Here is a 12926-nt window from a genome sequence, read left to right on the forward strand (position 1 = left end):
ATTTTATCCTCACAACCACCCTGTGAGGTAGGTTAAGCTGATGAGAGTCAGTGACTGACCCAAAGTCACCCAGTGAGTTTGATGGCTGAGTGGAGACTAGAAGCCAGGTCTCGGGAGTCAACACTTTAACCGCTACGTCTTCTGGTAGAGAATTCCATAGCTTAGCTCTGTGCTGTGTGAAGAAGTCCTTCTTTTCATCTGCCCACTGGGTTCTAAGTACAGGAGAGATGGAGGGAAAAGGCCTCCCTCTCCACTTCCTCCACACCAGGCATTATTTCGTACACCTCGATCACATCTCCCCCCCCCCTTGTCTTTTTGCCCAGCTAAACAGCCCCATATGTTGGAGCCTTTCCCCATAGGGGCATTGTTCCAGCCTCCGGATAATTTTAGTTGCCCTTTTCTGCACTCCCCCCCCACAACTCTCCCATATCCTTTCGGAGCTGCTGCCCTCATGGCCCGCCTGCGGGCTTCCCAGAGGCAAATGTGCAGCTCCCGCAGGGTGCAGGATCATGGACTAGATGGACCTTTAGCCCAATCTATCAGAACTCTTAACTGTGGCTGGCCAATGCTGTAAGGGGAGCCCCCAGTGACTCGGTTCCTGCAGGGCAGCCTTACACACGAGACCATCCCAGACAGGTGGGGATTTGCGTTCCCCAACCAAATCACCACCCTCTTCCGAGCCAGGCCCCCATCACTAAAGCTAAGTGTCTCTCTTACCAACCGGGCCTGTTTACAACCAGACCGCTCTCACCAAGCTTGAAAGAAAGAGTAGAGGAAGGGGGGGAAGGGATGCCAGGGGATCGACAAATCGCCTCCTTCCCTAGACTAGCTGTCTCCCTTGTTCAGATGACGGCGAGACGGCTATAAATCTTCGCTCTTGGCTAAAGGCCTGCTGATAAGTTATTTTCCCAGCAAGGCAGAGAGCTCTTCCTATCCTGGACTAGAAAGCCGGGGATTGCGAGGGGTGGGGGGGATGGAGAGAAGAGAAGGATTATATGCATTGGCTATCCAATTTAGGGGGTTTTGCCACTGTTCACGAGACGTGTGCCAAGTGGCTTAAAGCTACTTTGGGGCAGGGAATCAACCCTTATCCCTTTTGCTACAGTACCAACGGGAACACAAGCGGAGAACAGAAGGACTTCTGTGCCAGCAAGTCAAGAGCTCAGAGGTCAAAAAGCCTTCTCGGGAGGGCGGGAGAGAATTAAGCCTCACCAAGTTAATCTAGGCTGGTTTGTTTAGCAACCGCTTGCGTTTCCTACACTCTGGATCACTAGGCTTGAAGGAGCATCCCCCTGCATGGGTACACTCTGGGTGTGTCTTCTACCACACCTGGACTCCCACCAAGGTGGATGGGAGGTGGAAAGCTGGCCTAAAGGGATAGAGTTGATGAATGGGGTATCACATGGACAAGTTGCCAGAAGGCAACCAGGAGATTTGTGGCTTTCCCCACTGTTTTCCTCTATGGTCCTTTTTGTCACACTTCCCAACTGTATACCATACATAGGTTTGAAGAGAGGGAATAGTGAAAAGGGCATGGGGACAGAAAGGAGAAGGCACAGCTGCTGCCCCGGGTAGTTGGCACTATACAGTTCTTCTCTGGGACACCAACTGGCAACCTTCCCAATGCAAGACAAATGCAATTCTAGTTACATTTACTCACAAATGCAATCAGTAGGATTTACTTCCAGGGAAGTGTGTATAGGACTGCAGCTCAGTTACTAAAGAACAACCTCTTCTGTTTCAGACAAAGGGCCTGTCGCTCTCATGTCCTGAGATCCCAGTGATAATAGGATGGGATACGAATGTTTTAATAAATAAGTAAGCCAGTCTGCTGCTTATTTACTTGAAACAGAGGTGCAGAACCTTAGACCCAGTGGCCAAATGCGGCCCTCCTATAGTCCCCAGATGGCCCCACCCCCTTCCCCTAGACCACCAATCGGTTGGCAGTTTCCAGCTTTTGTGCATTTCCCCTCCACCCCACATTCCAAAAGGCCTGTTCTAATGCATAGCTAGTGCCAGCAAGAGCTTTAAACTAAAATATGTTGCTGTTTTTGGTATTTTGGTACCACCCCTTTTGCCTAAGCTCCACCCACACTGGGACACAGCTTGAGAGTTTCTCCGAAATGGAAGTTCTCCCTGACTTAGAATATATGCATACTAGGTATAGATGAGTAGTCTGTTCAGTTTGATTTACTGTTAAGAGCTCTCCATAAACAGGACCAAAATAAGATTCAAGAAATTTGAATCAAGAAGAAAGCCAAATCTGACCGATTTGTCTGTCCCTATTACATATCTCCTTCCATTCAGAATATTTCAGCGTGGTGAACGGCAAATATATTATAAAACACTAAAACATACATTATGCAATAAACATTAGCAATAAACGGGCCTTCTCTGTAGAGGCACCCATTATCAGGAAAACCCTCCCTCGTGCAGTTCGGGAAGTGGAAAATGGAACGTCCTTTAAACGCCTCCTGAAAACATACCTTTTCACACAGGCTTTCCCTTCTTTTTGTAACTTCTTTTGGTTTTAATAAGGCAATTTTAACTTTTAAAGTTTTACACTTGGAGGGCAGCTTTAGCAGAAGACGGGCAGGCTTGGAAGTAGAACAAGATGGGAAGGTACCTCCTGCTGTTTGCTCCCGGCATTACTACATCTTTTGTTCAGTGGTACTTGTATTTCAAGCTCTGTACCAACAACGTTTGGGCCTTATTACTATGCATTCTAGCAAATGGCAGCAGCAAAACCCAACAGCTGGGGTGTCTCTTGGTTGTCTTCCGTTCTTCAAAGCAGTGCTGGGAATTGGTTTCATTCAGCTGAAATGGAGCCTGCAGATAAAGGCTGATTTAGAGCCAGTCAGTGTCCAGGCAATTCATAAGCACCGTAACAGAGTTTTTACGGGACTCTCAGCAAGGACGCATCCAAAAAGTATGAGTTATCCCTTAGACATCAACTCTTCCCGACATTTGAAGTCTGCCTACTCTGTATTTATTCTATGCCAAGCAACGCTGACTGACAATTGGCAGTGTTCAATATCCCAGGGAGTTTCAGCCTCCATTTAAAATAAAAGAAGCAAGTTTCTAGCTTCCACCGGCACTGCGAAGAGTGACAAGGATGCTTAGTTTGTGAGGTTCAGAAAGGCGAGAGAGGAGGGTTTTCTCCTTTCTAACCATACACAGGATTGCACCCTAAAGATGTTGCTTCCAAGGCAGGGTCATGTGCATTGCTACATTTGTGCAATTACACCAGGGCTACATGGGTATGCCCTGGATTCTGCCCCATCCCATATCCCAAGAAATGCCTCCAATTGTTTTAAAAGTGCAAGTTTCTAGCTCTCAAGGTTTTAAAGATAAACCAGCAATGCCTACGGAGCCAAAAAGGGCAATTTCTAGCTTTAGAGGGATGAAGTTCAAGCTTCCTATGCATCGCCTTGTTCCTCCCATGTTGGCAGAAGTTGCCTTCCACAAAATATTATTTACACTGCCAAGCAAACCTGACCGGAGGTCACTGGCATGAAAAAAAAATTGCTTGTGATAAAGAGGGCGGGCAAGCAGGTAATTAAAGCCAGGGCTGCAGAAGAAGAAGAAGGCACTTGCGATACACACCTAGTATACAGCCCAAGGACAGAGCAAAACACCACCTTGAAGTTCTAGCACTGCCGGAGGAAGATAACCAGGTGCTACTCTAACTACGCAAAAGGCAGTTCCCCAAATAACAGCAGCACCAGAGTCAGGAGAAGCCCAGATAAAGCTAGCCTGGCAATTTGCTGCCCCATCAATCGATCAAAGCACTATCTCTGGATAAAACCAAAACCAAGGCTCCCAGACTTACGAAGCGAAGCTATGCTGGCAGTACTTAGCTTGATCTACATTGTAAGTTATACTGCAGAAGGCCAACCAGTAGCTCTCACTGAGCTTTCTTGACACCCTCAAGAGATTCAAGATGGCCTTCAGGCCAAGTATGCAGCCTCTTTAGGGCAGTAGCAAAGGCAAGATCCTCAGCAGAGGGAAAGCTAACGGATCCCTAACCATTTGTGAGAACATAGAACAGTCCTGATGGAACAGATCAAGAGTCCACCCAGCCCAGCACAGGAAACCCACAAGCAGGACATGAGTACAACAGCACCTCCGGCCCATGTTCCCTGGCAACATTCAACTGCAGGAGATCTGCAACTGGAACTCTTCATAACGAAGTGGGGGCAGGGAGAGAAGTTGCCACACTCTCCACTGCAGAAGCCGGCAGGCTGGCCAGCTTCCTCCCAGCCCAGCCCCTTCAAGCAGAGCGGGAAAGGCGACTCTGTGACTCCACCCCTCTTCAGTGGGCAGAGCCTCTCCTGCGGCCCCAAACCGCCACTTCCTTTCCTGAACAGGCGGCAGGAGAGCCACAAGTCACCAGCCAGAACCCTCTCTGAGCTGGCTTTCCGGGAAACGCCCTTTTGAAGTGTTTTTTTAAAAAAGCTCTCAGGCCACCGTCACTAAGAGGACACAAAGGAAGAGCTACCCTGAGGATTACATCCCGCCGCCACCCCCACCCAAATCATACCAAGAGGAAGCCCCTCTCTAGCTTAGCCACAGCTCCTTTCACCTCCAGTTCCCACAAGCCGCCAACCGCACGGCAACCCTAGCAACATCCTTCCATTTCTGTTTCCCCCGTCTCCAGCCACGTTAGGGTTAAAACATCCTATCCCTTTCCCAACTTGAGTCCCCATCCCCTGCTCAATTAATGACATATGCCCACGTTCCAGCATCTCTGCCTTATATGGAGCCTAGGGACATCTGCTCCAACTTGCAATGGCTTTCCATGGCCTCAGGCAAAAAGAGAGAGGGAGAAAGAGGGACTCTTCTCACCACCCACAACCTGATCCTTTTTAAGTGGTGACACCAGGGACTGAAACCAGGACCTTCTGTGAGTTCAAGGGATCCTACTCAAGCTCTGATCTTCACACACATACAATAAATTTATGTAATTCACTACTGGAAGATCTAACAGCTACTACAACCTAGCTTTTTAAGAAGGGGGTTAAGATCAGACACATTCATGGAGGAAGATCCCTTTATCAAGGAGCTATTAGTTTGTATGTTCACATCCAGAGAACCTGGGAGAAACAGGAAAGGACAGCCTGCTTGGGACCCAACCGGCTATTCACGGTCGGAAACAGGACAGTGAACTACATGGACCCTGTATGGAAGCTAGTTCTTCCTGCATTATGCTACCCCATCCCATGTCTCCGGAGGAAGGACAAAGGATGGAGGCGTTCCCACCGCCACCGCTTCTCTGTGCAAGCGAACTGCCAAGTTTTAAAACATGCCTTCAACTGTTGAGTATTGGCCCAGGAAGCAGTAGCAGCAGTTAATTCCAGATCATTTCATCCGGATCACTGATCTGAAGCCGGGTGTACGCCGGCAGCTAAACAGCCCCGCCATGTTAAGGAGGCAGGATCTCTCATGTATATCAGATGCTGCCAGGAACAAATAGGGGAGAGCAGTTGCCGCCAGGCCCTGTTTGTGGGCGTCCCAAAGGAATCTGCCCAAGACTGCTGAGGGAAACAGGACACTGGACCGGGTCTGATCCAGCTAGGCTCCCTTTCCGTTAATAATGACAGCTCAGAACAGGCCCTTCGAAAGCCCCCTTGAGCACCAAATGCTAAAGATGAGCCACGCGGCTGGCCATCCCTTGCACCCCTCGTCAACGCAGCAGCATTCTTCTTAACTAGCATGGCTAACAGCCACGAGAACTAAACCTCCCAGGTTCAAAGGACTCTGAAACGCCAGTAGCCAAGGGGATTAAGAGGGCAAGTAAGGGGGAGAATCACATTCACCCTTCACTTATGGGGCTCCCCATAGGCAGTTGGCTGGGGCCACTATGGGAAGCAGAAAGCTGGACCAGAGGGACCCTGTGAGGTGTGACCCAGCAGAGCTCTTCTCATGCTTTATTTGGTTAAGGGTTCCATGCTCACTGCCTGGCACCATCTAGGCAGGAGGACCGGAGAAAACCATTCCACCAGAGCCCTTGGAGAGACTCCTCGGCCAACTGCAGGGGATGTGGGGTGGGGAGCCACAGAGGATTCTGGGTAGCACCATCCATTCCCCCACCCACCCAACGCTTGCAAGTGCCACTTTAGCAAGTCACAAAGGATTCTGGGTAGCAGCATGCCCACCCCCCCGCCCCAAGATCCACAGAATCACTTGGGCACCACAAAGGATTCTGGGAACCAACACCCCATTTTTCTCCCCTCAGCCCAAGGCTTGAGAGAACCCCTCTGCCGAACCACAGAGGATTCCGCTCAGCAACAGCACCTCATTTCCCCCCTCCCTCCCAGCTTAAGAGCCACTATGGTCAACAGCAGGGGATTCTGGGAGAGTGGTCCACCGCAGGGGGTTCTGGGTAGCAACATCCCCGTTCCTTCCCCCACGCCCCCACCCCCATTTTCAGAGCATCGCCATCCGAAGTAACGTCTCCTTCCCCTCCCTGCCCCGCCTACCTGCTCCCGGGCGCGGCGCTCAGCCTCCGCCTCCCGCTGCAGCCTCTCGGCTCGCTCGTCGGCCTCATCGGCGTGCTGCTGCAGCACCTGGATCTTGCGCTTCACCGCCTCGATGGTGGTCGCCCCGGCCATGGCTTCTCAGTCCTCCCTTGCTCGCTCACACGCCCTGGCCTGCTCCCTACTCCGTCCGCGCCTCCTCTCCCGACAACCCCCGCGCCCCGCCCTGAAATACCGGAACCCGCCCCGCCCGCTGACGTTGCGCGCAGGCCCCGGATGACGAGGGCGGGCCTCTACTCTACCGCCAGCCGCGGGTTGCCATGGTAACGGAGCAGGCCGCCGCCGCCGCATCCTCCTCTGCTCTTCCACTCCGCCACACCCACCACTGAAGGGCTGGAGGCAGAAAGTCCTCCCATTGGGGCTGGCCCCGTGGGCACGTCCGTGGTACCAACGCCACGGCGAGGGCCGATAGCAGAAGGAGGCCCCCTTTGAAATCCCCGGGGGGAGGGCTCGCTTCTTTCCCAGTGAGACGCGCCTGCCAAGAGAAAGAAGCTGCAGGCTTGCCAGGGAGGGAGCCCCATTGAAATCAGTGGGTTTACTTCCAAGGGGAATAGGCTCTCAAAAGGACGCAGCCCTGTGCTTGCTAACGACGGAGGAAGCCCCATAGAAACCAGCGGGTTGACTTCCAAGGAAATGCACAGAAAGGACAGAGCTCTTTCAATGAGGCGGACCTGTGTTGGCTTATAGTGAGGAAGCCCCAATGAAATCAGTTCTGCAGAAATGTGTGTCATGGATTGGGCTCTTAAAAGGTTGCAGACCAAGGCACGCTTACTAGTGAGAAAGCCCTGCTGAAGTCAGTGGTCTTTACTTCCAAGATGATGCGAGTCAAGACCCAGGCTGTAAAGAAGATGCACCCTTGCTAGTGAGGAATCCATTGATCTCAAGCAAGATTTACTTCCAAAGAAGTCCATGTAAATAAGTGGCCTATATGTGCTTACTTCTGAGGAAGCCTCATTGAAGCCAGCAGGGTCTACTTCCAAGACAACATTAGTGCCAAGCCTCATCTACTAATGCAGAAGCCCAACCGAACACTAGTCAGGCTTACTTTTGAGTAAATGTGCAGAGGGTCGGCCTCCACACCTAGGCGCAACTTACTTGGCAATGAGTCAGGGAGCATCATGGGGCTGGGATTCTGAGTAAACCTGGATAAAAGACTGGGGTTCTGCCGATTGTAGGTTTACCTGGAAGAAAGTTTTCACTGATTTGAATGAGACTGGGATTGCAGCCATAGTAACATACAAGTGCACACAGATGATGCCTCTTGGAATCAAGACGTGAGTGCAATAGCACCCCACCCACCCTGGTCTCAAAGTTTCCCCCAGCAACTGGTGCACACAGACATACTGCCTCTGATCCTGGAGGTAGCATGTAGCCATGAGGACTAGTAGCTATTTACAGCTTTATCGCCCACAGATTTCTCTAATCCCCTTTTAAAAGCCTTCTGAGTTGTCCATCAGCAATGTCGTGTGGCAGTGAATCCCATTGTGCCGCTGTGTCTTTCGTTTTGTCTGTCTGGAATCTTCCACCATTCCCCCTCATGGGCTGACCCCATTGGGTCCCAGTATATTTGTATCCTACTGGCATAACATAACGTTGTGGCATTATGGGACGTCCAAAGGGTGGGTGGCTAGCAGTAGTCACGAGGCACTGCTGCCTGCTAACAGCACATGAGCTTACCAGGAAGGGAGGGTTGCCAATGAAGGCAAGGGGGTACTTTGCCCCTCAAACCTGGAGGTGGCCCCAAATTCAACCAGCATACCCCTTCCCAAGCACAATCACTAAAACTTGTATGCTTTGGTCTTACAGGGTCTTCGATACTTTCCCACCCACCCCTGGTGTGCTGGCAGGTTGCATGTACTACTGGAAAACAACAAGGGAGAAACCCAGGCGTGAAGGCTAGGAGAACAACGAGGTACATATATGGGCATGAGAACTAGAATTAACCTCTGCAGAACAGCATCTGGGGCTTTTGCTGGGGGAAGGAGCAGGGTTGGGAAACATTCCATTCCAGTGAGGTCTTGGTTTTTGCACGGACACGCGGACACACACACACAGTCCCATGCACACATATCCCTCTTGCGGGCCTGCCCATCCCCCGCCCCTTTCCCTGATCAGCGGAAGATCTGAGAATCCCGTTTCCTGATGGCTTGCTGCTGGAGCTACAGCTGCGTTATTCACATTCAGCTGGCAGCATTTATTTCTTTGGCATTAAAAGACGTTTGCCTCTGGAAGATCCAGCTACAGCATTTTCCCTTTCTCTTGGGGGAGGGGGGGAGGGAAGCGTCGAAATAGTTAGGGAGCGGGGCCTTATCAATAGTTGGAGAGAGCGCCCTTATCGACCTCGGCAGTCCTTTCCTGAGTACAAAGTCAAAAGGATATTTTCCGGCTCACCAAAGAGGGAAAGCAGAGCTGGTTTGAAATGTCTGTGTTCAGAGCTGGTTGAAGATACTTTGGTGCGCGAGGCAAAGGATGAGATGGCAAACCCCGCCCCCCGTTACACACAGAGAAGCCGACTGGATAGGCATTTGAATCTTACTTCAACACTGGGCTCCTCCACCATGGCCAAGGCCAGCAGCCTAGTTTATGGGGTGCAGGATAGGCCGGATGGCACATGCCCGGTGGACTCAAGGGGAACAGTTATGGGGCTGCCACTGCTGCCTCTCAGCGACTGCCACCTGAAGCAGCTGCTTCACTGTGTCTCCTGGTAGGGCTGGCCCTGCTTGCATGAGAAAACAGGGAGTAAAAACCCAAAGGTAACTCCAGTTGGATTAGTCTCCCATTTTAAACTCAATATATTGAACATCAGAGGGAAATTGCTTATGACAACTCAGGGAGAGCTCTGCTGGATAAGACCAAATGTCTATCTAGTCCTGTATCCTGGGAAGAAACGTAGGGAGCAGCTTTACGAAGTCCATTGTAGCTCAGTATATTCTCTGCACTGACTCACGGTGGTTCTCCAGGGTTCCCACCCCCACCCTGCCCTGGAAATGCTGGAGAATGAACCTGGGACCTTCTGCAGGCTTTACCGCCAGGTTGTAGACCTTCCTCCAAAACTAAAGTAAGATTCTAGTCCTTATGGTTCTGAAGAAAGGGCTGATTTAAACAGGAAGCTGCCTTATACTTTTAACTTTTGTAAACCACCCAGAGAGCTTTGGCTATGGGGCGGTATATAAATGTAATAATAATAATAATAATAATAATAATAATAATAATAATAAGCCGAAACCATTAGTCCATCTCACCTCAGTATTGTCTGTTCTGGTTGGCAGGAGCTCTCCAAGGTTTCAGATAGGGGTGGGGTGGGGAGGGGATCTTTTCCAGTACCACCTGGAGAAGCCCAGGATTGAATCTACCATGGTTGCCCGAAGTGGCCACAAGGATGCTTCCAGGAAGCCCCCAGACAACATCCATTGCATGAATTGCATGTTCTGTGATGCAGCGTATTCTTTTTGGTCTGCTCGGAATTGACTGCCGTCCATTTTCTTGGGCGATCCGATGCCTTTCCCAACCTTGGGTCCCCAGGTGTTGTCGGGCAACAAATCCCATCGTCCCCAGTCAGCAGGCTCAAATGGCTGGGGATAATGGGGAGTGTAGTCCGGAATGTTTGGAGGCCACCAGTGTGGGAGAGGGGAAAGACTCGACTTGGGAGACACCCTAGGACAGGGCGCATCTACACTTTTCTCCCAGCTTTGCTGCTGAGTGCTGCAAGTTCTAATGGAAAATCTGGGTATTCCCTGGTTTCTGCATATGCCACGGGGCTGTGGGTGTGGCAGAAAAGCCGGCAAAAGGCCATGAACAGCAGCAAGGTTTATGCAGCTTCCTGAGGAACTTGGATTTCATGTTTGGCGTTCTCGTCTTTCTTTTTTTAAAAAAGAGAAAGTTACTAGTTCACATTGTTGTGAAGATACGCTTGGAAATGGAGCGACTTGTAGGAGTTACTGAGGGAGATTTCTGGAGATCGAAGGGCAGGGCACCGTGCAACCTCCCCATAGCTAACGAAAGGAGGCTTGCGGAAACTATGTACATCAGTAAAAAAAATTATAGAATTATGCAAAATAAGAGAAACTGTGCAAATTGGCTTCGTTGTTGTAGTGTAGCCAAGTCGCAGGATTCAGGTTTTGTTGTCACACAATTTGTGTTACTGATGCAGAATTTTCATATGCGTGCGTTTATGTTGTTTGTGTGTTTGGTCTGCTTATTGTGTGAGCGTGTGTGTGTTGTTTCTGTGTGTGTTGTCTCTGTTTTATGTGTTGTGTGTGTGTATATATATTTATCATCATCATCATCATTATTATTATTAGTTTAGCCACAGCCAACATGGGCCTTCAGGGATTAGCATGGGTAGTCCTGGCATTTCTTCCTTTCAATTTAGCACTTCTGATTTAGCGCTACAAGAGTAAATTGGCCCATTGGGGGCCGGGGGAACAGCCATCTGGAGCAGCTTGGAGGAAGTGACTTAGCTGAATCTCTCCCGCAAAGCCCTTTTGCATCTGTCACTCCTTATTTCATTTCTTCCAGCGGTCAGCGTAGCAATCCTTCGGCTGACTTTACAATTAGCACCGGCGAGGGAGGCATTCCTTGGCATGCAAGCTGGCTTCTGAGATTACTCTCGCCCTCCTGGAGCTGCAAAGCGGCATCTAAATGATGGCTGAAAGGCTCAAGAAGACAGCAGCTAAGGTTTCCCGTGGGCTCTCCCTCCTCCTTGCCAGCCAGCATTGCACAGACCTCCAAAACGAACCCAGATCCGCATTGAAATTCCTGTACCGTTAACTGGGATTGATTTTCCTCAATAACCGCCGAGAGGAGGAATGTGTTTTTTGGCCCCCTCTGCTGGCCGGTGTTGGGGAAGTAATCTCCGACAGGCAAAAGTAGCGTTGGTTCCGTTAGGGCAGGACTTGAGGGGGTGGCAAAGGTCCCGGGGCCCCTCAGAGGAGAATGATCAGAAGGGGCCACTAAACGATGCAGGGCCAGCTTGCCACGTTTTGAATTAATTAAGTACATTACCTTCTAACGAGGTGGCCCTCCTTTTAAGTCCAGAGTCCAAAATGACCTCATTGCACTGCTGAAAAGTAGCCACGCCTAGAAATCCTGCCCCCGAGCTGAATGAAGGAGCAATAAAACAATCTGAGGGGGGTATTCTCATTAAAATAAATGAAGTTACTGACTTACATGCCTAGGGAAATAGCAGCCTGAGCCCTGCCTCTGTCAGGGATCACGTCCTACCCCATGAAAGTCCCAAGTTCTCTTAGATTGATCAAGAGGCCTTTGTCTGTATGACCTCGTTTACAAAAAGGACGTGTATTTATTTATTACATTTATATCCCAACTTCCCTCTAAGTCTTCTCACCCCACCACTTTATCCATCACGTTCCCAGCTTTGGTGCGTTTTCCTGCCTTATAAAAGGTGGAAACGCCTCTCCTAAGGCTTAATTCCTGGCAATAAAGAACTTTAAACCACAATATGCTGGTTTTTGTTGTTGCTGCCCTTTTTTCCTTTGGCCCCGCCCACTTTGCTTTCAGTCCCACCCACTACTGGAATCCCCCCCCCCCGAGCATCTGTGAAATGGAATCCGGACCTCGGAGTGAAAGTGGTTCCCCATCCTTGCTCTAACTACTATATTACTCGGGTCCAGGTGATCTGAAAGACCATATTCTTCCTTATGAGCCTGCCCGTGCTTTAAGATCTTCTGGAGAAGCCCTTCTTTTAATCCCACCATCTTCACAAGCGCGCTTGGGAACATGGGACAGGGCCTTCTCAGTGGCTGCTCCGGTGCTTTGGAACTCTCTTCCCAGGGAAGCTAGGCTGGCTCCCTCCTTGATGGGCATTCGGAAGCAGGCTAAAACTTGTTTGTTCCAGCAGGCCTTTGGAGAGTAATTTGGTCTGCCATCTATGTTAATGACTTATAATTTTGTTGTGTATTTTAAACTTTTTTTTTTACATTTCTTTTCCTATGTTTTAAAATGTATGTTTTAAGCTTTGTAATACTGCCTTGAGGCCCAGTATTGGGCAAAAGGCAGGATACTACTACTACTACTACTACTACTACTAATAGACTACTGCAGTGGTAAATCCATGGATTAACAGAGCAGGCTTGCCTGTGGAGTTCACACCCCAGCAGCGTTTCCCACTTAAAAAAAAAAATCTGAGGACTTTGCTCCCCCCACTCCCCCCACACAACTCTGAATTAGATTTGAATTAAAACGCCCTTCACTGTTCACACCCAACCCTATTTCCTGTAGATATGGTGCAAACTGTGTTCTCTTATCTTGCATCATTCTTTCTACAAACATTACCTATTTGCAGTTCTCTGCAATCACTGGTCTGAGGGAGTTTGCCATGACACCCAGAGCCCCATGTTTTGAGCCCCTAGAAATCTTTCTCGGCAA

At 49.9% G+C, this 12926-nt stretch overlaps 2 protein-coding genes across 9 annotated transcripts in view; one reads left to right on the forward strand and one right to left on the reverse strand.

The window, feature by feature from the left end:
- Nucleotides 1-12926, forward strand: part of LOC134412125 (protein S100-A13-like) — a 344998-nt gene that overhangs the window by 311513 nt on the left and 20559 nt on the right. The gene's annotated exons all lie outside the window — the stretch shown is intronic.
- TPM3 (tropomyosin 3) overlaps nucleotides 1-12926 on the reverse strand; it is a 55430-nt gene that overhangs the window by 32291 nt on the left and 10213 nt on the right. The window contains exon 1 of one of the 8 annotated variants that reach the window (XM_063145922.1): nucleotides 6483-6653. The exons of 4 other annotated variants lie outside the window; for them this stretch is intronic. In XM_063145922.1, coding sequence (XP_063001992.1) covers nucleotides 6483-6614 — 132 coding nt within the window. In that variant the 5' untranslated portion in view covers nucleotides 6615-6653. Of the gene's footprint in view, nucleotides 1-6482; nucleotides 6654-12926 lie in introns of those variants that run through there. 3 more of the 8 variants (XM_063145920.1, XM_063145921.1, XM_063145919.1) reach the window with 3 other exon arrangements.

The sequence above is a fragment of the Elgaria multicarinata genome, chromosome 21 (assembly GCF_023053635.1).
Source record: "Elgaria multicarinata webbii isolate HBS135686 ecotype San Diego chromosome 21, rElgMul1.1.pri, whole genome shotgun sequence".
Classification (NCBI taxonomy): Eukaryota; Metazoa; Chordata; class Lepidosauria; order Squamata; family Anguidae; genus Elgaria; species Elgaria multicarinata.